The sequence below is a fragment of the Mastigoproctus giganteus genome, chromosome 13, assembly GCF_048544385.1.
Source record: "Mastigoproctus giganteus isolate SK-2022 chromosome 13, ASM4854438v1, whole genome shotgun sequence".
In the NCBI taxonomy this organism is placed as follows: Eukaryota; Metazoa; Arthropoda; class Arachnida; order Uropygi; family Thelyphonidae; genus Mastigoproctus; species Mastigoproctus giganteus.
In genome coordinates, this window is record NC_143587.1 from 161,558,118 (window position 1) to 161,581,733 (window position 23,616).

Sequence of the window (23,616 nt, forward strand, 5' to 3'; positions counted from 1 at the left end):
TGTTGTAAAAAAAAAAGGCCTCGTGAATTATCTTGTAGTTGGTGTATTTAATAGAAAATTCTTCGCGGCAGCCAACTACAAGTTAACTCAATTAAATCAGACGTGTTGTAAATTGCAACACGTTTTTTTTTGTTTTTTTTTTTACAAAAAAAAAAAAACAAAAAAAAAACCTAAAACATGGATAAGAAGAGACCACTGACTGAAGAAGAGCTTGAGCTCTATGCTAATACGAGTGACTCGGAATTTGAAGAGCTTTTTGACGAGTCGTACAGTTCTGGTTCATAGATCAGTCGGATTAAATGCTCTCGCATTATTCAGGGCTTAGAAAAACCGTCGAAAAATATTGCATTTACATATTATTGAAATATGTGTGCATAATGTACACATCCTTTTCTGTCAAGTTATGGATTTCTCTGAATTTCAGACCCGTAACTTGACGGAAAGGCAGAATCCGTAACTTGACGGAAAAGTTACATTGAATCTTTGATTGGAGAAAATATTCTAAATGTTCCAAAGAAGATTAGGTCTGAATGTAAAATTCATTATTTAGAATTTCAGTTGGCTATACCACCAACTGAAAAAAAACCACACCCGACTAAGCCGTATCGAGTATATACAAGAAATATCAAACGCCGCGGAACATGCTATTATTCTCTAGTGTGCCGAGAGAAGCTAGCTCTTTCTGTGAATAAAATATTTTTTTTTTGTGAATAAATTCTATTTTCCGACGCCGTGGTTGATTTTTCATTCTTATCCCAGAAGCCCACTATCCATCAGTTGCACATATTTGCTAAAAATATACTCATAACTGCGCCTCAAAGACAAGTCATATCAGTCTGAGTTAACTCGTATGTGGCATCCAACGCTAGATCGGCAAATACGAATTAACTCGTAGTCAGCAGTAAACATGTTAAATACAGAAAACAACAATGGGCCCAGCACTGAACCCTGTAGGAATCCACTTTTTTTTTTTTTTTATTTATGAAAACCCCAAACACGAGAGGTATTAGAACCTATAGTACTTAGTACCATGCTTGGGTTGGTGGTTGAGAAGATGAAAGAAAATATTTGTTGACATTAGACTTGAAGAACTTCTGTAGACTGTAATTTTCAGGAAATACGTATGAAGGAAGGTTGTTCCAGAAAACAGCAGTTGAATGAATAAAGGAGGAAGATGAAAAGTTGGTTCTGTGAGTTTGAAGTTGGACAGTAAATGGATGTTGGCTGGTGGCAGCACGTGTTCTGACTGTTTTGAAAGAGAGAGTGGGAGTTATAGAAGCCAATTCAGAAGAACAGTGCCCATGGAAGTATCTGTAGAAAAGGCATGCAGCAGAAACAATATGTCTGAGACAGTGAGTGCAGAGACTGTTAGAAAAAATCATTAATTAACCTAACTGCCCTCTTTTGAATGGAATCTAGAAATCCGAGAGAAGTTTTGAGGGCACTGCCCCAGATGTGGGAACAATATTCCATGGTAGGGTGATTTGTGTTTGTACAGAGTGAACAGCTGTTTCGAAGAAAAGTAATGCCGAGAGCGAAAGAGAAAACCAAGTTTTTTAGATGCAGAGGAAGCAATATTTGTAAAGTGCTTGTGCCAAGAGAGATTAGAAATCGGGGTAATCCCCAAAAGAGATATATCATTTTGCCTAGAAATCGGAGTGTCACCAAAGATAAGCATAGGAGCAAAAGAATCCTTTTTGCGAGATATAAGACAAGACTGAGTTTTAGAAGGATTGAAATCAACTAAATTGTCTTTGCCCCACTGGAGAATTACCTGGAGATCGGCATTTAAGGAATTGATAGCAGATATTCGAGAAGTTGAAGCTGATTGAGCAGGGCAAGGTTTCTCAAAATGGAAAGTGGAATGCAATGTGCTATCATCGGCAAAACTATGGATAGAATTTCCAGTCAATGGAAGAAGGTCATTAATATACAAGAGGAAAGAGTGAGGGGAAAGAACTGAACATTGGGGAACACCAGCATTAGTGAAGAAGTTAGAAGACAGAGAACCATCTACCATTATCCTCAGTGAGTGATCGGAGAGAAAACTGGATAACCTATTACAAAAAACAGTTGGCAAACCATAAGATGGAAGCTTGTTTAGAAGACATTTATGCCTTTGAGAAGCAAACATTGACATCAGAAGTTTTGAAACAGTAATCCGACCAAGGAAAAGAAGAAAAGAAATCTCCCAGGTCATCCCATTTTGAATTCTTGTAAACAACATGAGGTTGGGAATAAACATGAGATAAAGGCTCCATTGGGGAAGAGACAATCACCAAGTTGTGATCTGAGGTGCCTAAAGGACCACTCACTTTGAACGTGTACTTAGAAGGATTGTGCAGTATTCTTGTAGGTAAAGGAACAATCTGTGCAAGGTCATTAGTAATTGCAAAAGTCTCAGCATCTCGACCAGCTGGGTCGATGTGACTAGAAAATGGAAGCCAGCTGGAATTGTGAACATTAAAATCACCAAATGCATCCCATGCATTTGGTGATTTTAATGGACAGTAATTTTCCTTGTCTGTATCAGACAAGGAAAATTACCTCACTGTTAGGAAAGTTGGACTGGAGAAAGTCAAGTTGCAAAGAGAGGAAGTCAAAGCTCCAAGGGATTAGTGGAGTTGGGAGAATGGTAGAGACAACAGATGAATTTGACATGATGAGGTAGAGAGATTTTAAGCCAGAGAAGATCGAAAAAAGGAGATTCCAAATTGCCAAGTCTCTGACAGGGAATACCGGAACAGACATATGCACAAGTGTACCACCTTTGAGGCAAAAGGAATCATATAGCGAATAATTTGGGCAACTGAGATGAGCAGTAGTTGAATAATCCGATAAGTGAGATTCTGTTAGAAAAAGTACACAGGATTTGGCAGACTGTAAGTGGAAATGGACATGATTGAGATTAGAATTGACTGCTGTACATGGACTTACTACACTAGTCCATGTACAGCAGTGTCCACTGATCACTACATTCTGTCAATTCCCACTCAACAATCCCTTTATCCATAGCAGTAACTTTTTCTTAATGCCACACTGCTCCAATTTGTACAGCAGTTTTTTATGTGCAACAGTATCAAAAGCTTTCCTGAAATCTAGATATATGATACAAAAATTATTTTTGGCATCCAGTTCCTTTGTCACTGCATCATATTATCCATTCAAAGTGGTCAGACAAGATCTCCCCTTTAAACCCATATTGTGACCGAACTATAACTGTACTCCTCTCTAGCTGGTCCTGCATTATTTCTTTAATTAGTGATTCCATTTTTTCCTGGAACAGAAGTTAAGCTAACAGGTCTGTAATTACTCATTCACCCTTTGATCCCCTTTATGAATTTGGATACATTGAGAGAGAGAGAGAGAGAGAGAGAGAGAGAGAGAGAGAGAGAGAGAGAGAGAGAGAGAGAGAGAGAGAGAGAGAGAGAGAGAGAGAGAGAGAGAGAGAGAGAGAGAGAGAGAGAGAGAGAGCAATACAAGATTAGTGCTCTCGTTGCCTCTCTAACATGCTACTTGTAGAAAACACTCATCCACAAAAGTCTTGCTAGTGTGTGAGTGAACAACCCCCAAGTTTACTGGCCTATTATATTTCTTTGTTCAATTATTTGTTGTACTCATCACAGTCATTCGACCTATAACACACTTTTACTCTCATTTTTGTTTCCCACTGCATATGTCACACCAAATTGATTCAACATTACACTGATTACACATGTCAATTTGATCCTTATAGATTTTTTGCTTCTTAAGTAAGAGATTGTGTCTTCTCTCCTCCTGTCCTGACTGCTCTGTCTGTATCCATTGTACTTCCCATATTCTAATTCTTAATTCCTTATATATAAGTGACACTACTTCTCTGATATCCCCACAATGTCTGTATTTGATGACTTTACCAGCTCATCAAATTTATTTATGTTCTCCTAGCATTGGTGTAGATGCAAGTATACCTACATTTTCTTTCTCTGTTACCCTAACACAGCAACCCATGTATTTCCTTTTCCCATGATGATCCACAGCAGGCTTTGAAATTCTCGGTACCTTGCTTTTCAGGCTGCTGCATATTGTAATTGAAATAGTGCAAGAATCACTTTCACTTCTGCCTGCAGCTAATATTAATTTATTAGTCTATGTTTTCCCTCCCAGACTAACAGTTTTCCAAGCTACCTAACACTGCCTCGATAGTATCAGCAAATATCATTGCACCCTGTCTGTTTAAGTTTATCCCCTCCCCATAGAAGCAGTCTCTCCTGTTAATGAGCACACACTACACTGAGAAAAAAAATTCTATTCCACGAGCCTTGCACATTCTCTCCAGAACAGAATTGATTTTCATATCCACAAGACTCTCATAATGTACTCCCTCCTGTTGTGACCAGGCAAAATTTTAAGACACTTTCAAATTTAACCCTAACTTGCAACTTTTCTCAACATTGTCCTATACTTTGCACAATGGTATTTTAAATACCATTTATATATATATATATATATATATATATATATATATATATATAAAATAAAAAAAAAAAGTCAGATGAATTAGTTTACTTTAAAGTGCTATTATTTAATGAACATATTTCATAAAATTTATATTGGAAATATTCATCAGGAATGACTGTAGCAAGGAGTTATCAGTAAAAAATAAGTTAATTAATGTATGCAGTGTGTTATATTTTAGGCATGTTTGATTTTTTTATAGAAGTGAAAATTAAATATAGTTATCTCCTTATTAATTAATTACTATGATTATAACTTTATAGAATGCTTAATAAAACTCTATGGGCGCCTCCGTAGCCAGGTGGGAAGGAGCAGCAGTGCGTACCACACGCTTCTTGATTAGACCGGGGTTCGAGCCCGTCACCACCAAATATGGAGGATGCGGAAAGGTCAAGGAATGACCACCGCATATTCCGGAGCAATATGGCCTTAGTTGCTAATGCTCCTAAAAACCAAAACAACAACAACAACAACAACATAAAACTCTATAATTTCACAATCTATAAACCTAGCCATTCCCTTTATTACAACTAAAATATTTATTACTCCCTCCCGTATACGCTTCTTTTTTTTCTTTCCTTTTTTTTATGTATGTCTTTTCACAAGTGACACATTTTCACGAGTCTTACACAAAAATACATATGAAACATGCATGGACACAACAAAACTTGTGAAGCGTGCACACTACATTTAATTTATGAATTTATATTTTCCATAAAACTGCATGGAAAAAAGAAATAATAATTGCTGGATTTGTATTTGTTTGATTTTAATGAAATTTGAAATGGCTTTACAAATATTTTTAAAAGGTCAAAATATAAAATTTTGTGAAAATCATTCCACTGTGAGTTGAATTGTCACATGCACTGAGACAGATGGACAAGGTGAAGACAATAGGGGTGTGTGTGTGTGTGTGTTTTTTTATTTTTTAAAACTTAATACCAACTGGATAAATTGGAGAAATTGCATATAACTGGAGAAATTTAATAAGAATTTAGAATATAAGTATTTGGGGTGAAAACTATACCCATATGATGCCAAAGGGCATCATATGGGTATAGTTTTTAGATAACCTAAGTTGGACTTAATTGTTGTACCCTATAAATAAACACAGATTATAATAAAATAGTAAAATTAAAATGATGATGTAGCTAATTATTGGTATTTGGATACATTGAATGGAACGTTAACTAGGATTAGCTCCACTCAATATATCCCATCAATAATTAGCTGAGGCTATCTGTTTCTGTTTGCCATTTGCCAGTTTATCTAGGTTCAAATATACTGAGAATATACTATCAATTTAGTTTAATTACTTTAATATACATTAAATTTAGCAGAAAACTGACAGAATAACCGCTAGCCCAACAGATAGCAGTGAAAATTAATAATAAAAAATAATGGAAGTGAATCAAGAATAATAAAAGAGTACCAACTATTAATTAGTGCAATTTATTTATGTAGTGAAAAGGAAAGGCTTTTGCCAAAATTAAGGCGAAGAGGAATAAGGATCAATAGACCTCAGTCTCCCTCGAATTGCTCTAATAGATTTTGAGGTATAAAAATTTTTAGAATTAGAAAGCCGAAAGCAAAAGCATAGAAACAGCATATTATACAGATACTTGGGATTTACCGGGAGCATAACTGCCCGACCTTTTAGTAAGGATCCTTACTAATAGTAGAGGAATTACTGATAGTAGAGGAATAGCATCTTGATATTGCTTTCAGCCAGCCTAATCATGAATGAGAAATAAGAAGTAGTAATTAAGGATAGCAGAAAGTTATTGGAAGTGAGGTAAATAAAGTAGTGTTTGGGCTGTTCGGGGTTGCAAACCCATACCACAGTCGGTCCTTGGACCGATGACTGGACAAATGCCTCATGTGTTATAAGTCAGTATTGGTAATGTTAATAAAATAAAAATAATGAGGACAAAATGGGGCATAAAAAAAAATAATACTCCCGTAAGTAGACAATCCGTGGGCACAAGCTTTCTATACCATAAGACATGACAGAGTTTTGGGGATATAAAACTATACATTATGTACAGACCTGAAAGTAAATGAAGTCAGACTGCAAACATGTTGTTTAAATCAAACCCAGTAAACCCATAACCCAGTTTAATATTTTTAATTTTTATAATTTTTTATACCTTTCTTGTTTGCTATATTTTCAGTAATTTCGTTACATCTTATTTTTATCAATTTTACACACACACACATACGCCAACCGGGCTACCCTGTTGGGTAAAGTGCCCGCTTGGCAACCCAAAGGTCACGGGTTCGAATCCCGCCTCTGGCTTGGATCAAAGTACTGCAAAAACCTTGGGAGGTGCGTTATGGCCACAGAAGTCGATGCTCCAACAACTACCAAAAACACACACACACAGTTGGACCTCTCTTTAACTAACTTCCGTATAGCGAATTTTTCTGTTTAGCAAATTTTTTTTGATTTCCTATTACATTGAAAATACTTTCCATATAATGAACTGATTTCGAGAGACCTGGGTACGCATTGTTTGCACCTCTGGCCTTTAGGCAGTAGAGCTGATGCTGTAGAAAGCATGAATTAAGAGTGCAAATTATGAGCTAAAACATTCCACAATTTAACCGTGCCCGTAAAACCTATATAACTGAGAAGTAGCGCTGGTCAACTGCTATCTAGTCAAACTGCTATCATTGGCAAAGATTAAGGCATATTCCCAACACAGACGTTGGCTCTGGTCAACCTGTTTTCACCTGTAAGCATCCTATTAGAGAATTAGGAGAGAGTGATTTTCCTTTATTCCTGAAATTCATTTGTGGTTTTGCAGAAATAAGTCGCCCACACTTTCACTAAATTTCACTGTCTCTGTTTACTTGGTAGGTACAAATGGCCCTAAATCAGTTTGTTTTAGCTGCTGTGTAAGTAACCTTACAATGTCCTTGAGTGTAGTGGAAAAAGTGGAAGTGCTTAATAGTGTAGATCGGGCATTAATAGTGGATTTGGACATTAAAATAAAAGAAATAACTTTAAAATTTGGTATCCCTGCCAGCAGTGTGCTAACCATTCTGAAAAACCGTGTTTCGATTCTCAAACTGTTTGAGGAAACGGGACCCAGTCAGAGGTGTGTGAAATTATACCTGTATAAAGATATAGATGAAGACATTTTTAATTGGGTGGAAATTGATTTGAGACCAAAACATGCTGATGTCGGGGCCATTAATAAAAGAAAAGACTGTGAAGTATGCATCTTTTCTGGGACATAAAACATTCCAAGCCAGTTCTGGTTGGCTGGGCAAATTTAAAAACTGCCATGACTTACTTGAAAAAGTTATTTTAAGTCATTAGAATTGAACTCCAACAAAAAATCTTGGATGACAAATGAAATTTTTGAACGGTGGATTTTAAATTTCGATAGAAAGATGACGAAAGAAAAACAGAAAAATTGCATTGATTGTCGACAACTGCCCTGCTCCACCTGGTAATTTTGAAACTTACAAGTGTGAGGCTTGTTTTCTTCACCCCGAATACCTCATTAAACTGTCGCCAATGGACCAAGGCATTATAAAGAATTTGAAAATGCATTACCAAAAGTGCATTACTGAAAAAAATTATACCAAGGATAGAAACTAACTAACCAACCTATAGATTCTGTTTTTGATTTTATGGATGTGCATATCAAAGTTGGTGAAAGTGTGGAATAAGGTGTGACAGAAACAACAATTAAGAATTGTTTCATAAAAGCAAGTTTTTCTAAAATGCAATTAGCAATGATAGGAATGAACTACTACAAGATATTGAGCAATCCTGGGAAGAATTCCAAGTGAGGTTTGATCATTGGAGAATTCTGTTCTTGATGAATTTTTAAGAGTTGATAATGATGTCATAGTAGTTGAACATTCGAGTGACTCCAACATTTTGGAGAATATTCAAAGAACTAATAACAATATCGACAATGAGTTGGATGAAAATGAGGTCAATATTAAACCTTCTAAACATGAAATGTTGGCAACATTTGAAATCTTGCATCGAGGCCTTCAGCGTGAAGAAAATGTGCCAGAAAATATATTTGAGTGTTTAAACAAGTCAACATTATTATGAACGATGTACAGTAAAATCCAGGATACAACAAAAAATAACCGAATATTTTATGGAATAATTCTTAAAAGTGTATTAATATATTGTGCACTTCATGTAAGTAGTCATTTCTTAATATGTATGTATTAATAAATTAATTCTATTAAACTTTTATACAAAATTTACTCATTCCCACTTATTTCTGATTTATTTCTCATTTTTTACTATATTTCTGAATGTTGAATTACAATACATACCATTTTTCATTGTTGAAAAAGTTGTATTTATTTATAATGAAATTTCTGTTTAACAAATTTTTTCAAATGAACTTTTGATTTTGTTACATAGAGGTCTGACTGAATATGTGTATAGGTGATATAGTTGTACACGTTGGCACTAATGATATTAAGAGTAGGAGACTGGCAGAATTACTTAACAAGTACCGGTCACTGTTGAAAAAAGCCGTGAATTAGGGTTGAATTTAAAAGTGTCTGCAATTCTGCCCAGACACAATAGGAGGGAGTATATGATGAGAGCCTTGTCAGTCAATTCGGCCCTGGAAAGATTGTGCAAGGCTGAAGGGGTAGAATTTTTTCAAGCCTGGTCTGTACTTGTTAACAGGAGAGACTGCTTCTACAGGGATGGGATACACTTAAATAGAAAGGGTGCAAGAATGTTTGCTGATGCTATAGAGGCAGTGTTAGGTGGGTCGGAAAACTGCTAGCTTGGGGGGGGGGAGAATACAAGGATTAATAGATTAACAGTAGCCACTGTCAGAGGTGAAAGTGATTCTTGCACTGCTTCTATTGGAATGAGCAGAAGCTGGAAAACAAGATGCAGGATATTTCAGAGACTGCTGGGAGTCATTGCGGTATAAGTAAACACATGGGTTGTGTTAGGGTAGCTAAGAATAGGAACAGGTGCATGTATACTTGCGTGTACACCAATGCTAGGAGTTTGGTAAATAAATTTGATGAATTTGAGGTATTGCTCAAAACATCAAAGGCAGATATTGTTGGGATATCAGAGACATGGTGTCACACAGATATAAGGTATGCAGAACTGGAATTTGGGGAGTACAATGTGTACAGAAAGGATAAACAAGATAGGAAGGGAGGAGGGGTTATGCTATTAGTTAAGAAACACATAAAATCTAAGGAAGTGAAACCAGTTGACATCACTGGACAGTGCAGTGTTGAGTCAGTTTGGTGTGACATAAGCATTGGGAGATCAAAATTGAGAGTAGGAGTGTGCTAGAGTAGGAGTGGGCTATAGGCCTAATGATTCTGATGAATATAATAAGAAACTGTACAGGGAAATAGAGTGGGCCAGTACATCAGAGAGTCTTATAATGGGGGATTTTAATATCCCAGATATTGACTGGAATTTGTGGGCTGGTCACTCACACACTAGCAAGGCTTTTGTGGATTTATTGGATGATTGTTTTCTACATCAGCATGTTCGGGTAGCAACTAGAGGGAGTAATTGATTTCGTTATCAGTAGTGATTCTTCATGCATTAAGAATCTGCAGATAAAGGAACCACTAGGTGGCAGTGAATACAGTGTGCTGAAGTGGGATTTACTCAAAGCGGTAACTACCATCAGGAGTAAAGGGAAGGGTTTTTGCTTTTGTAAAGGCGACTATGAGGGTTTGAAACAGTATTTAAATTCTATACAGTGGGACGAACTAATGATGTTACTACCAGCAAATTCAAAATGGGAAGCATTCAGAGAACTTATCTTGGAAGCTACTAGGCTTTACATACCAACTAAGAAATATCGTTCAAGGATTTAGGCCTAAATGGATGTCAGATGAACTAATGAGACATGGCAGAGAAGAAAAATGCATGGGATACATATAAATTAACATGTGACACAGAAGACTATGATTTCTGAATGTTGATAGATATAAGTTGATCTCTAACCAAGTTACAAACGAGGTTAGGCAGGCGAAGGCAGATTATGAGAAATCTTTGGCAAAGGATGCAAAGGAAAACAGCAAAGAGTTCTTTACTTATGTAAATCTAGAAGGAAGGGGATGAATCAGATTGGTCCACTTGATATTGATGGTTCAACTGTTGATGATCCTGCTCAGGTAGCTAACAAACTAAATGAATATTTTGCATCGACATTCACACATGAGGAGTTATTCAGTGAGGGGAATGCCAGAGGTGTATTCAACTCTGGCAGTACGCTAGATAATCTTGTAATAACTGAGAGTAAAGTGGAGGAGAAATTATTGAAAATAACCACAAGAAAGGCACCTCGGGTGGATGGGATCTATCCAGTTATATAAAAGGAGGCAGCAAAGGAAGTAAGCAAATCCTTAGCCATAATTATGAGAGCCTCCTTGGACTCATGGGAGGTACCCATAGACTGGAGATGTGCAAAAGTAAAAGTAAAATGCAACCATTATCAACCCACTGCAGGATGGAAGCCTCCTCAGCAATTTGTGCTGAGGGAAATGGACCATAATCTGCCACGCTGGTCCAGTGCGAGTTGGCAGATTGACTGTATTCAGCAGTCAGGGGCTTGAACCCTGGTCTACTCAAAGAGCATGTGCTACTGCACTCCCACTCATGACCACTCAGCCATTTGCACATCTGAAATGTGAGATGTGCAAATGTGACCCCCAATTCTAAAGGAGCATGAAAGACTGATACAAGTAATTATAGACCTGTGAGTTTAACTTCTGTTCCAGGAAAATTAATGGAGGCACTGGTCCGAGCTATAGCTTCAGTTATAGCTCGGACCAGTTATAGTCTTGCCTGACCAATTTGATTGGATACTATGATGCAGTCACAAAAGAACTGGATGCAGTTAATAACTTTGATATTATATACTTGGATCTTAGAAAGGCTTTTGATACTGTTGCACATGGAAGACTGCTGCACAAATTGAAGCAGTGTGGTATTGGAGGCAAATTGCTGCTATGGATACAGGGGTGGTTGAGGGGGAGCAGACAGTGTGTGGTAATCAATGGACACTGCTCATCATGGACTAATGTTATTAATGGAGTCCCTCAGGGTTCAGGTTTGGGTCCATTGTTGTTTTCTGTATTCATAAATAATATTGATGATGATATATCAAGCTTAATGTCCAAGTTTGCAGACAATACAAAGTTTGGCAGGGTTGTTAAGGACACTACTGACACTATGCTGCTGCTACAGGATCTGGAAAGGTTGAGCAGATGGACTGAGAGGTGGCAAATGAAGTTTAACATTGACAAATGAAAAGTACTGCATATGGGAAACAGCAACATCAGGGCAAAGTTCTCTACCACTGTCAGTGTAGTACTGACAGTGGTAGAGCACGAAAAGGATCTGGGGGTAAATTTGCAGGCAGATATGAAGTTCTCTGAGCAGTGCAGATGAGCTGCAAGGGTAGCTCATGGTGTTTTGTCAATGATATACAGGAATTTTTCTAGCAGGGATAAGGGGGTGATTATTCCCTTGTATAAGGCAATGGTGGGGCCACACTTTGAGTACTGTATACAGGTCTGGAGGCCTCATTTCAAGAAGGATGTAAAGCTGCTTGAATGAGTACAGAGAAGGGCAACAAGATTAGTGAATGGAACAAAGGGTTGCTCTTACAAGAAAGGCTTAAGTTTTGCAAATTACAGTGTCTGGAGACTAGGCACAGGCGAGGTAATCTGATAGAGGTGTATAAAGCCTTGAATGGTTTGAGCATGGTCAATGCTGAGGAATTATTCCTCTTGCTCAGAATAATTATCTGAGAGGGCATAAATTCAGATTGAGGAAATACAGATGTAGGATAGATGTGCGGAAATTTGCATTTAGCCAGTGGGTAGTTGGTTGGTGGAACAGACTTCCATCCCTTGTTGTGGAAGTTGATAACTTAAATAGATTCAAGGCTCAGCTGGACAGGTATTTTTAATGAACGGAGGGGTGAAGTGGAAGTGTTTTTTTTTTTTTTTTTTTTGGCTGATGCTGCATAAGCTTGCTTTCTTGCATCATATGCCTGTACTAGTGCTAATGTAAATGCACCTAAGAAATTGATGATTAGTAAATAATTCTTGAAACTAAGAATTTCATCAAGAGAAATCGAGTGAAAACATTGATGTGAATAACATAATTTTAAGTGGTGTATTCATAATGTGGGCACAGTGCTCTTCACTAACAAATCAGTCAATATCATAACTTCCAAATATTATCGCATTCCTTTTTTTTTTTTTTTATGGTCCACCAATAAAATTGACTCCTACAAATTTTGCTTTATATTGCTTAAACTTTTTAAGAAATTTTTTCTGTGCCTCATTGCAACTATTTTTGTCATTCAGTGTCATGGTATAATTTTTGTTCACAATAAGTGTTATTATTAACTGTTATTATTATTGTTTTTTTTTTTTTTTTGTTTGCAGGTTTCTGAGAGGACAAAAGGCCAGATGTTCAGACTATGAAGCTCTATTTGAACTTTCAACTATTTGTTCAATGTGCAATGATTCATCGATTGACTTCAATGAGGTAACCCTTTGCATTCAGTAAATGGTAAACTAAATTTACAGTAAAGTTAAGTTTGCTTTATGATTTAGCATTTTTATTATTAGTAGTAATGACAAATGATGCAAGAAAGCAAGCTTATACAGCATCAGCCAAAAAGAAAAAAAAAAAAAAAAACATCCCATTTCACTATCCATCTCCAGTAGTTTGTCTAGTTCTTTCTTGAATCTATTCACAGTATCTACTTCTGAAATAATGGAGCAGTTGGAATCCAGCAATAAACCATTGGCTGAAGACAAACTTCTGCACATTTATTCTGCAACCATCCTATCTCAATTTGAAATTATGCCCTGTTATATGCATAATCTGAGCAAGAGGAAGAATCCCACCAGCATTGAGTTTGCTCAAGTCGTTCAAAGCAGTAAACACCTCAGTCATATCACCAAGGTGGTGCCTAGTCTTCAGATACTCTTTATATCCATTCCAGCAACTCTGCATCCTTTCTAAAATGAGGCATCTAGACCTGTATGCAGTACTCAAGATGAGGCCTAACTATTGCCTTATACAAAGCCATAATCGCCTCCTTATACCTGCTAGCAAAATTCATATATATTATGACAAAATTTCATGAGCTGTCCTGGCAGCCTTCCCCTGCATTACTCAGAGAACTTCATATCTGTCTGCACAGTTACCCCAAGGTCCTTTTCATTTTCCTCTACCTTGGGCATAGAACTGCACAGTTGCTATGTTACTCTGGAATTACTTCTACCTATATACGTACCTTGCATTTTTTTTATCCAGCGCAGCAAAAGCCTGTGGCTCTGCTTGCACTATGGCAAATACTATTACTGTTTGTCACTGTTAAACTTCAATTGCCATTTCTCAGCCATCTGCTTAAATTTTCTAGATCTTGTTTTAGTAGCATACCTTCATTATTGTCATTAGCCATCTTGCCAACCTTTGTATCATTTGAAAACATACATTAAACCTGATGTACCTTTTATCAGAGGTGCCTCCGTAGCCAGGTGGGAAGGAGCAGCAGTACGTAGCACACGCTTCTTGATTAGACTGGGGTTCGAGCTCGTGACCACCAAATACGGAGGATGCGGAAAGGTCAGGAATGACCACCGCATATTCACGGAGCAATATGGCCTTAGTTTCTAATGCTCCTAAAAAAACAAAATAACAAAAACCTTTTATCAGTTTCATTAATAAATAAAACAACAATGGGCCCAGCCAAACACCGTGGGACTTTATTAATAACATTAGTCCACGGAGGGCGGTGTCCATTGATAACCACTCTGTCTTCTCCCACACAACCATCCATTTATTCGTAGCAGTAACTTGCCCTTGATTCTCAGTGCTTCAATTTGTAACAACAGTAACAAAAGTTTCCTGAAATCCAAGTATATAATGTGTTTTTTGAATCCAGTTCCTTTGTTACTGCTTTATAGTATCCAGTCAAATTGGCCAGACAAGCTCTCCCCATAGTCCTGTGTATATAGTCATGCATTACTTCTTTAACCACTGCTCCATTATTTTCCACCATAACAGAAGTTAAGCTAATAAGTCTGTAATTACTCATGTCAACCTTTAATTCTCATCTGTGAACTTAGGCACCTCCGTAGCCAGGTGGGAAGGAGCAGCAGTGCGTAGCACACGCTTCTTGATTAGACGGGGATTCAAGCCTGTCATCACCAAATATGGAGGATGCGGAAAGGTCAGGGAATGACCACCGCATATTTCGGATCAATATGGCCTTAGTTGCTAATGCTCCTAAAAACCAAATAACAACAGACATCTGTGAACTGGGGATACATTCACATATCTCTAGTCCAATGTGACCTTCCTTGAATCTAAAAGTGCTCTAATAATTATGGCTAAGTGTTTCATTACTTCCTTTGCTGCCTCCCTTAATATAATTGGATAGATCCCATCCAAGTTAGTTGCCTTTTGTATGTTTAACTTCAACAGTTTCTCTTCCACTTTCCTCTCCAAAATTATTAGCTTCCTGTTAGAGTGTGATAAACATTTGGCATCCCTCTCCCTAAAGAATTCCTCATGTGTGAATGTAGATGCAGAATACTTATTCAGTTTTTCAGCAACCTGAGCAGGATTATCAACAGTTAAACCATTGATATCAAGTGGACCAATGTGATTTATCCGCTCCTTGTTGTTTTTCTTTGCATCCCTTGCCAAAGATTTCTCATAATCTGCCTTAACTTACCTAATCTGTTTTGTGACTTTATTGCAGACAAGTTTATATCTACAATAGGCTTCTATATCACTTGATAATTTATATGCATCCCATGTACTTTTCTTCTCTGCCACATGTCTCATTAGTTCATCTAATGATTAACTAATGAGACATGTGTGTCCATTTTGGTCTAATTTAGGTTTCATTGGCAACTCAGAAACACCATTCAAAGCCTTGAACAGTCTTAGTTAGTATGAAAAGCCTAGTACCTTATATGATTATTTTCCTGAATGCTTCCCATGTAGAATTCCCATGTTGTTGTAACATGATTAGTTGGTTTCACTGTATAGGATTTAAAAACTGTCTGAGACCATTGTAGTCTCTTTTATGAAAGCAAAAACTCTTCCCTTTATCCTTGATGGTAGTTATCTTTAAGTAAATTCCACATCAATTCATTGTGATCACTGCCACCCATGGTTCTTTTATCTGCAGATTCTTAATGCATGAAGTTAAAATCCCCCATTATAAAACATTCTGATTTACTTGCCCACTCTCCATCTCCCTATATTTGTTGTATTCATCACAATCAGTTGGTCTGTAACCAGTCCCACTCTCATTTTTGTTTACCAATGCTTATGTGACACCAAACTGACTCAACATTACACTAGTCACAAATGTCAACTGGATGCACTGCCTTAGATTTTATGTGCTTCTTAACTAAGAGTATAACCCTTCCCCTCCTCCTATCCTTTCTGTACACACTGTACTTCCCACCATTTTACCAGTTTACATTTTACTATTCTCCTAGTATTGGTGTAGATGCAAGTATACCTGCACCTGTTCTTACTTTTAGTTACCCTAACACAGCCCATGTATTTTCTTGTTTCCATGATGACCCATAGCTGGCCTTGAAATACCCGGTACCTTGCTTTTCAGACTGCTGCATGATTCTATTAAGCTAAATTGTAAGATTAATTTTTTAAATTAATTATTAGCAAGATTGACAGTACCATATTACCACATAGTTTATAATGAATCATTCTGTTGTCTTTTAATTCATTAAACTTAACTCCAGAAATATGAAACTGGTGAATGGATCTTTAATGGAAATACCATATCATATAATATAAATTTAATGAAATTTAATATATAAGAAGTTTAGCATTGACAAATGCAAAGTACTGGGCAGCAGCAAACCCAAGAAAAACTTACCAACTGTGTGGTACTACACTCAGGGAGGTAGAGAATGAAAAAGACCTGGGGGTAATTGTGCAGTCAGATATGAAGTTCTCCGAGCATTGCTGACGAGCTGCCAGAGCAGGTCACAGAGTTTTGTCAATGATATACAGGAATTTTGCTAGCAGAGACAAGGAGGTGATTATCCCTTTGTATAAGGCAATGGTCAGGCCACACTTTGAGTACTGTGTACAGGTCTGGAGGCCACATTTTAGTAAGGATGTAGAGTTGTTAGAATGAGTACAGAGAAGGGCAACAAGATTGGTGAGAGCAACAAAGGGGTACTTTTACCAAGAAAGGCTTAAGTTCTGCAAATTACAGTGTCTGGAGACTAGGCACCTGTGAGGTGATCTGATTGAGGTGTATAAGGCCTTCAACTGTTTTGAGCAGGCTCAATGCTGACAGGATACTTCCGCTTCATCAGATTAAGAACCTGAGGGGCCATAGATTCCAGTTGAGGAAAGACAGTTGTAGAATAGATATGTAGAAGTTTGCCTTTAGCCAGCGGCAAAAGGCAAACTTCTACATATCTAGGAATTAGTGAAAGGATAAGAAAAAACAGCAAGTGTAGAAAGTCAGTTAAATAAATTCATTTGGATCAAAATAGAGAAATTAGCTAAAAGACAAAATTCTTTTTATAACATAGTTTTTTTTTTTAACCTATGGAGATCAGTAAGAAATAAAAGTATTAGGGAAAAAGACCTACGTGCTCTGGATTCATCATTCTATATTCTTTATTATGTAGCACGGAGCAGAATGGAAAATAAAATAAAATGACAGGTTTTAGTTAAAGTAGGTTTAATGTTAATTACAAACAATAAATGGTAAAACAGAATATTTTAAATACATACAGTAAACAGTAATACATAGAGCTTTCGGGCTTTTTGTTGCCCTTCATCAGTTAACCATTGGACTGAAAGTATAGGAACTTAAGCATGCAATGGCAGTCATGCAGAGTGAACTGCGTGATGCAGCATTTATGTCACATCCTCAGGCTTTAGCTTCCAACAGTTAAATGTTGCATCACGCAGTTCACTCTGCGTGACTACCATCACCCTCTTATGTCCCTATACTTTCAGTCCAATGGTTAACTGATAAAGGGCAACAAAAAATCCTGAAAGCTAAAATATTCTAAAAATCCAGAATTTAAAATATTCTGTTTTACCATTTATTTTTTGTAATTAACATTAAACCTACTTTAACTACAACCTGTCATTTTATTTTACTTTCCGTTCCTCTCTGTGCTACATAATACAGAATATAGAATAAAATTATTGATCAAAAATTGGTCACAGTCAGTAGAACTAACATACTACAGATGAGGAAATAAGAGTCTTGTGTTGAGAAATGTCAAACATATTTAACTGAAACAAATGTTATAGTTCAAGAATCCACAAAGAATAATTTGTATTTCCACAGTGACCTATACATAACAGATATGGATGGTGATGATATTTATGTCTCATATGTGTACCTAAAGATTGAGCACTTCTTCACCATGTGATTTAATTAAATTAGTTATTGAAATTAAAAATGTGACTAGGTATACTCATTGCTTAGTATATTCAGTTATTAAATTAATTATGACATTTTTAATCTAATGAACTAAATTAAATAAAAGATGGCTTGTGTTGAGAATGACAATGCCTTACAGTAGACAGATGAAACTAATTGATATCTCTTTTATCTCTTTTATAAAAAGAGATCTACCCAGACAAGTAATCTTTTAAAAGTTTTCAGGAATATAACCTATAAACCAATTATTTTAGCAAATTGAATGCACTAGTTTAGTGTATCTGTCACACTTTCAATTTAAATAAAATGAAACTGCAAAAGAGGTATGTGGAGAGAAGATATGCAAGAGACAAAATGCCATGGGACCAAAAACGTTAGACACAGTTAAAGAAAAGAAAAAATATAAGAAAATTTGTAAATAAAATTACTAAATCATTAATGGTATATAAACAAAAGTAAGGCGACTAAGATGTATATGAAAGAGCTAAAAATTTCTCAAAATCCAAAATTTTGGGAAAAATATGGGAAACAGATATCAGGAACGGGAAAAATATTTTGCTATTTAGTTAGAAATCTCAAAACAAAAGTATTTCACAAGAACACAAAACTATTTCCTTACTTTTGAAAAACACAGAAGTAAGGAAATCAAAAAGGGGAGCAAAATTAAAACAGAAGAGAAGAATAGTTTAGAAGTGTGAAGTAAATATTTTGTTTTTTTAACAAAATAGCTCAAGTTATCACTGAAGAGGAGGCAAAGATTGAAATGGAGGTAATTAAGGTACTATCACTATTGTTATGACAGAAAAGGCCATGAAAAAATCCAGTGTGGAAAAGCAGCAGGTGTAGATGAAATTGGCATTAGCATTAATCAGCATTAGAGTCATGTCTTGGGCAATCAGCATTATTAATGCTGATTGCTCAAGACAAAATAGTGTCATGTTAGTTATGTTGTATCATGAAGAGGTTGTTTATTTGAAGGAAAAGATTATTAGAGTAAAGCTTTAATTGCAGCAATATCTCAAAAAGGAAAATATAGCTGAATGTGGAAATTTACAGAATTTCACTCCTTATTGTACCAAGTAAAATTGATGCAAATATCTTAGAGAAGAAAATAGAAATATTTTTGAATACAACTTTAGAGAGAACAGTCAGTTTTAGACCAAAGGGGAGGAATCCAGGATCAAATATTCAGACTAAGACAAATAAATTACAAAAGCCATGGTAACATAACCAAAACCTCTATTTATGATTTTTGATATTGAGAACACATACAATGTTGTACCTACTAACTATAAAATATTGGTTTATTTTAAACTCATAATATATTATGCCTTGTTCATTTACACTTTATTAAAATATATTAGTCATGTATGGTGATACATTATCAGTTATTGTATCATCAAAAATATATCAGTTCCTAATTTGACTTTCCTTCACCCATAATGCCATGACGTTATGGGTGAATGAAAATATATTATAGATTCTTTAAGGCTGTAACCTTAAAGAATCTATAATAATGTTTGGGAAACACAGTAACAGTTAAAATGTTAAAACCTAAAGTACCACATGCTAAATTGAAAAGTCAGACTTTATTACTTTGTATTTTTTGAACTGTGATAACACTTGGTATCAAGTACTACATTACCCTACCATTAATATCTGGATGCCTGTATCTACAAGTAATCTTTATTTACAGGAAAACTAATAATGTAATCTTAAATCTTTAGCATTTATGACAGCTTCTAGTCTCTGTGGAGCATACTCCACCAATGTTTTGTAAATGTCCTCTGATATTTTCTGCCATTCAGTTTACAAAGAGGTGACCAATTCAGCTTTGTTTTTTGGGCAGTCTCTCCTCACCTGTACTTGATGATCTAGTTCGTCCTAGAGGTTCTCAGGATTGAGGACCGGGCTCTGGACTGGCCAGTCCAACTTTTTTATTGCTCATACCTTGAAACCACTCTATCACAATGTGAGCAGTATTGACATGTAATGTCATCCTGTTACAGGTATGAGTCTGCCCATATGGGCTACCACAACATTGGTAACACATTGTCTGGGATGTCTACATAGACCTGAGCATTCATGGTTTTACTGTATATAAAATATAATTTATATTTATGTTAATATTAATTATATAATAAATAAATGATAAATGTATAATCATATTTATTTAATTATATAATTTGTCTATAAATAAATAAATAAATAAATAATTAATTAATATTTAATATTGATTTTGTTTTATTGTATATACTGTTTTATTTTTTTACAGTATAAACAAGCCTTTGAAAAGGTGGGAGAAGCCACAGAAACTGCACTGATTGTGCTAGCAGAAAAAATAAATCCATGGAACTTTGATAAGTCTGGAAAATCTAGACGAGATTCTGCTTTAGTTGTTAATCATGGCATTCAGAGCATGTGGAAGAAGGAATTTACCTTGGAGTTTTCAAGAGACAGAAAATCTATGAGCAGTTATTGTGTTCCTACAAAGGTTTCTCGTCTGGGTTCTGGGCCAAAGCTGTTTTGCAAGGTAAATGACATTGATCATATTAGTGAAGTCTTTTACAATATAGTTCATTGTGATTTGTATACATTGCATATTTTCCTTATATTATTAGAATTATATGTTATGTTTTCATATATTTACCTGTTGTGTAATTTCCCCCCTTTCTCATTCGAAATTTGGTCAAATAGGTAAATTAATTTTACATAATATACAAATTAATGCTTGTCAACAGTTTACTTTTTCCTACTAGAATAACCACATCTTTATATCCTTTTTTGTAGTTTTTTATTCACTTCTGCTTTCAAATAGTTCCTTGAATGGTTATAACTATAAATATCCAGCATTATTTAGTTCCTTCAGCAGTTTCCAAATTTTTCTTCCAGGCAATTTGCTTTTTAATTTAATAGGCATACATTCTTGAACCTTAATCATTGTTGTTTTTTATGAAAGTTTCTCTTGTAGCACTGTTTTCTATTTGAGAATTATATTTTTTTGAAATAAACAGTTCAGCAGTACACTGTTTATTTTAAACAGTGGGTTTCAGTACTGTTTATTTTTGAAATAAACAGTTCAGCAATGCACATGGCTAACAAAGGTAAGCACCAGCAATAATGAGGCATGGATCTCATTGTGCACAGTTTTGGCATCAAACCTCCATTGACTGATACCAAAACTAGTGTGTTAGTTGTCTGACGGCACCAGGGGTTCCCCCCATCTCTACATTGGCAAAACCAGTGTGTGTGATATCCTTTGTCATCTCACCATCAGAGTGAAAGTGATGAATTTTGAGTGCTTTCTTTGGGTGTTGAAGCTTACTGCTGTAGCTGAGTCAGAATGTGAAGAGCTTTGTGATTTTGCATTGGTGGCTGTATAAGGTGCTACTAACATTTGGACAAATCCATCACTGTCCTTTGCATCATATTTAGTATCTGACACCTATTTTATAGGCATCATTATCATTATGCTGGTGCAGTTCATTTTGTGTATATCCTAGCTTTGTATTCCAAAAGTCTATGTTTCATTAAAAGAACCTTTATACATGATGCTCATACCACAGTTTGAGCATCACACCAGTGATGCTCAAACTGTGGTATGCAACACTAACAGAGGTGGCTCCACTTACCAAGCGTGACCATTCAACTTCTCTACAATTCATATAGTGCTCTTTGTATAGGTGAATCAGTTTCTAGTTTTGCTTAATTGTTTTTCTTTTTCTTTTCTTTTCTTTTTTTTTTTTTTTTTTTTTCAGTTCATTTTAAGTTGTTCACCTTTCTTTTTTGTAGTATATTCATTACTAATCTAACAAACATTTTCATCCACTTGGCCATCTAGCAGAACTGCTCCTTCCTCTCTGTGGTGGGGCTGGTAAACTAGACAGTAAAGACATGTCCCAGGGCCTAAGGGAGTTAACATAGATTCTGAAACCTTTCCTCTACTTGATACTCCCAGCTCAAATCATTACTGCAAAACTTCTCATTTGAAAAGAATGAGAAAAAAGTATAGATAAAGAAGATTTCCTGATCTTTCTCATAATCCACTCACTATCAAATCAACCAGTCTGTAAACTACTTCCATTCCTCACTTAGAAATGCATAGAAAATGTTGTCATTCCACCTAAATTGGGCAATAGGATACAATCTGGAGATCTTGTAGAAATAACAAAATAGTGACTCGAATCATCACTTAGGCTTTTTACTTTTTGTGAAATTTCCATTAAAGACACCCCACAAACTCACTTTAAAGGAGTCATCAAAATTCTGTTCGGCATTATCATAGCAGAATAGGATTTGATGAACATGACTGAAATGTAAATAGTAGATGAATTAAATGATCAGAACATCATACAAGTAATATGACTTGTAAGAAAGGATAGCGAATTTGTTTCCACACAACATCATATTTAGTAAATGCCAAATCTCTTGAACACTCTTAAAGGAATTTACCTGATCATATAAGGTGCTACAAGTGCAAAAGTTTCTCCACTCACAAACCACATGTCAAGGATTTTCATTATGCCCTAATTGGGTTGAAAGATATACACAGACTGACTGCAGTGCATAGCCATATAGATGTCCAAACTGTAAAGAGGCCCAGCCTATTCTAAAAATTACAAACTATATGAGGAATTCTGTAGGGAAGGGGAGGCCAGAAGTTAATCAAACTACAAGGAGCTAAATGATTTAGTAATAACTGAGAGGAAAGCAGAACACAAATTATTGAAATTTAACATGAGAAAGGCACTTGGGGTGGATGGGATCTATCCAGTTATATTAAGGGAGACAGCAAAGGAAGTAAGCAAATCCTTAGTCATAATTATGAGTGTCCTTAGATTCAGAGGAGGTCCCCACAGACTGGAGATGTGCAAACGTGTCCCCAGTTCAAAAAAGAGGAATCAAAGGGTGACACGAATAATTACAGACCTGTTAATTTAACTTCTGTTCAGGGAAATTAATGGGGGCACTGGTTAAAGAAGCACTGCTGGATCATCGAGACAAGACCGCAATTACAGTTCAGACACAGCATGGGTTTGTTAAGGGGAAGTCTTGTCTGACCAGTTTGTCTGACTTCAGAAACTTGTAATAACTGAGAGTAAAGTGGAGGAGAAATTGTTGAAGATTAATACAAGAAAGCCACTTTGGGTGGATGGGATCTATCCAGTTATATTAAAGGCGGCAGCAAAGGAAGTAAGTAAACCCTTAGCCATAATTATGAGAGCTTCCTTGGACTTAGGAGAGGTATCCACAGACTGGAGATGTGCAAATGTGACCCCAATTCACAAATGAGGATCAAAGGCCGACACAAGTAATTATAGACCTGTGAGTTTAACTTCTGTTCCAGGAAAATTAATGGAGGCACTGGTTAAAGAAGCACTGCAGGATCATCTAGACAAGACTTCAGTTATACCTCGGACACAGCATGGTTTTGTTAAGGGGAAGTCTTGCCTGACCAATTTGATTGGATACTATGATGCAGCCACAAAAGAACTGGATGCAGGGAATAACTTTGATATTATATACTTGGATCTTAGAAAGGCTTTTGATACTGTTGCACATGGAAGACTGCTGCACATGGAAGACTGCTGCACAAATTGGAGCAGTGTGGCATTGGAGGCAAATTGCTGCTATGGATAAAGGGGTGGTTGAG

General features: G+C 36.1%; 1 protein-coding gene across 2 annotated transcripts in view; it reads left to right on the forward strand.

Moving 5' to 3' along the window:
• LOC150076557 (calcium-transporting ATPase sarcoplasmic/endoplasmic reticulum type-like) overlaps positions 1-23,616 on the forward strand; it is a 346,227-nt gene that overhangs the window by 173,518 nt on the left and 149,093 nt on the right. For both annotated transcript variants that reach the window (XM_090387973.1, XM_090387974.1), the window contains exons 14-15: positions 12,937-13,039; positions 20,239-20,496. In XM_090387973.1, the coding sequence (XP_090244099.1) occupies positions 12,937-13,039; positions 20,239-20,496 (361 nt within the window). The remainder of the gene's footprint in view (positions 1-12,936; positions 13,040-20,238; positions 20,497-23,616) is intronic.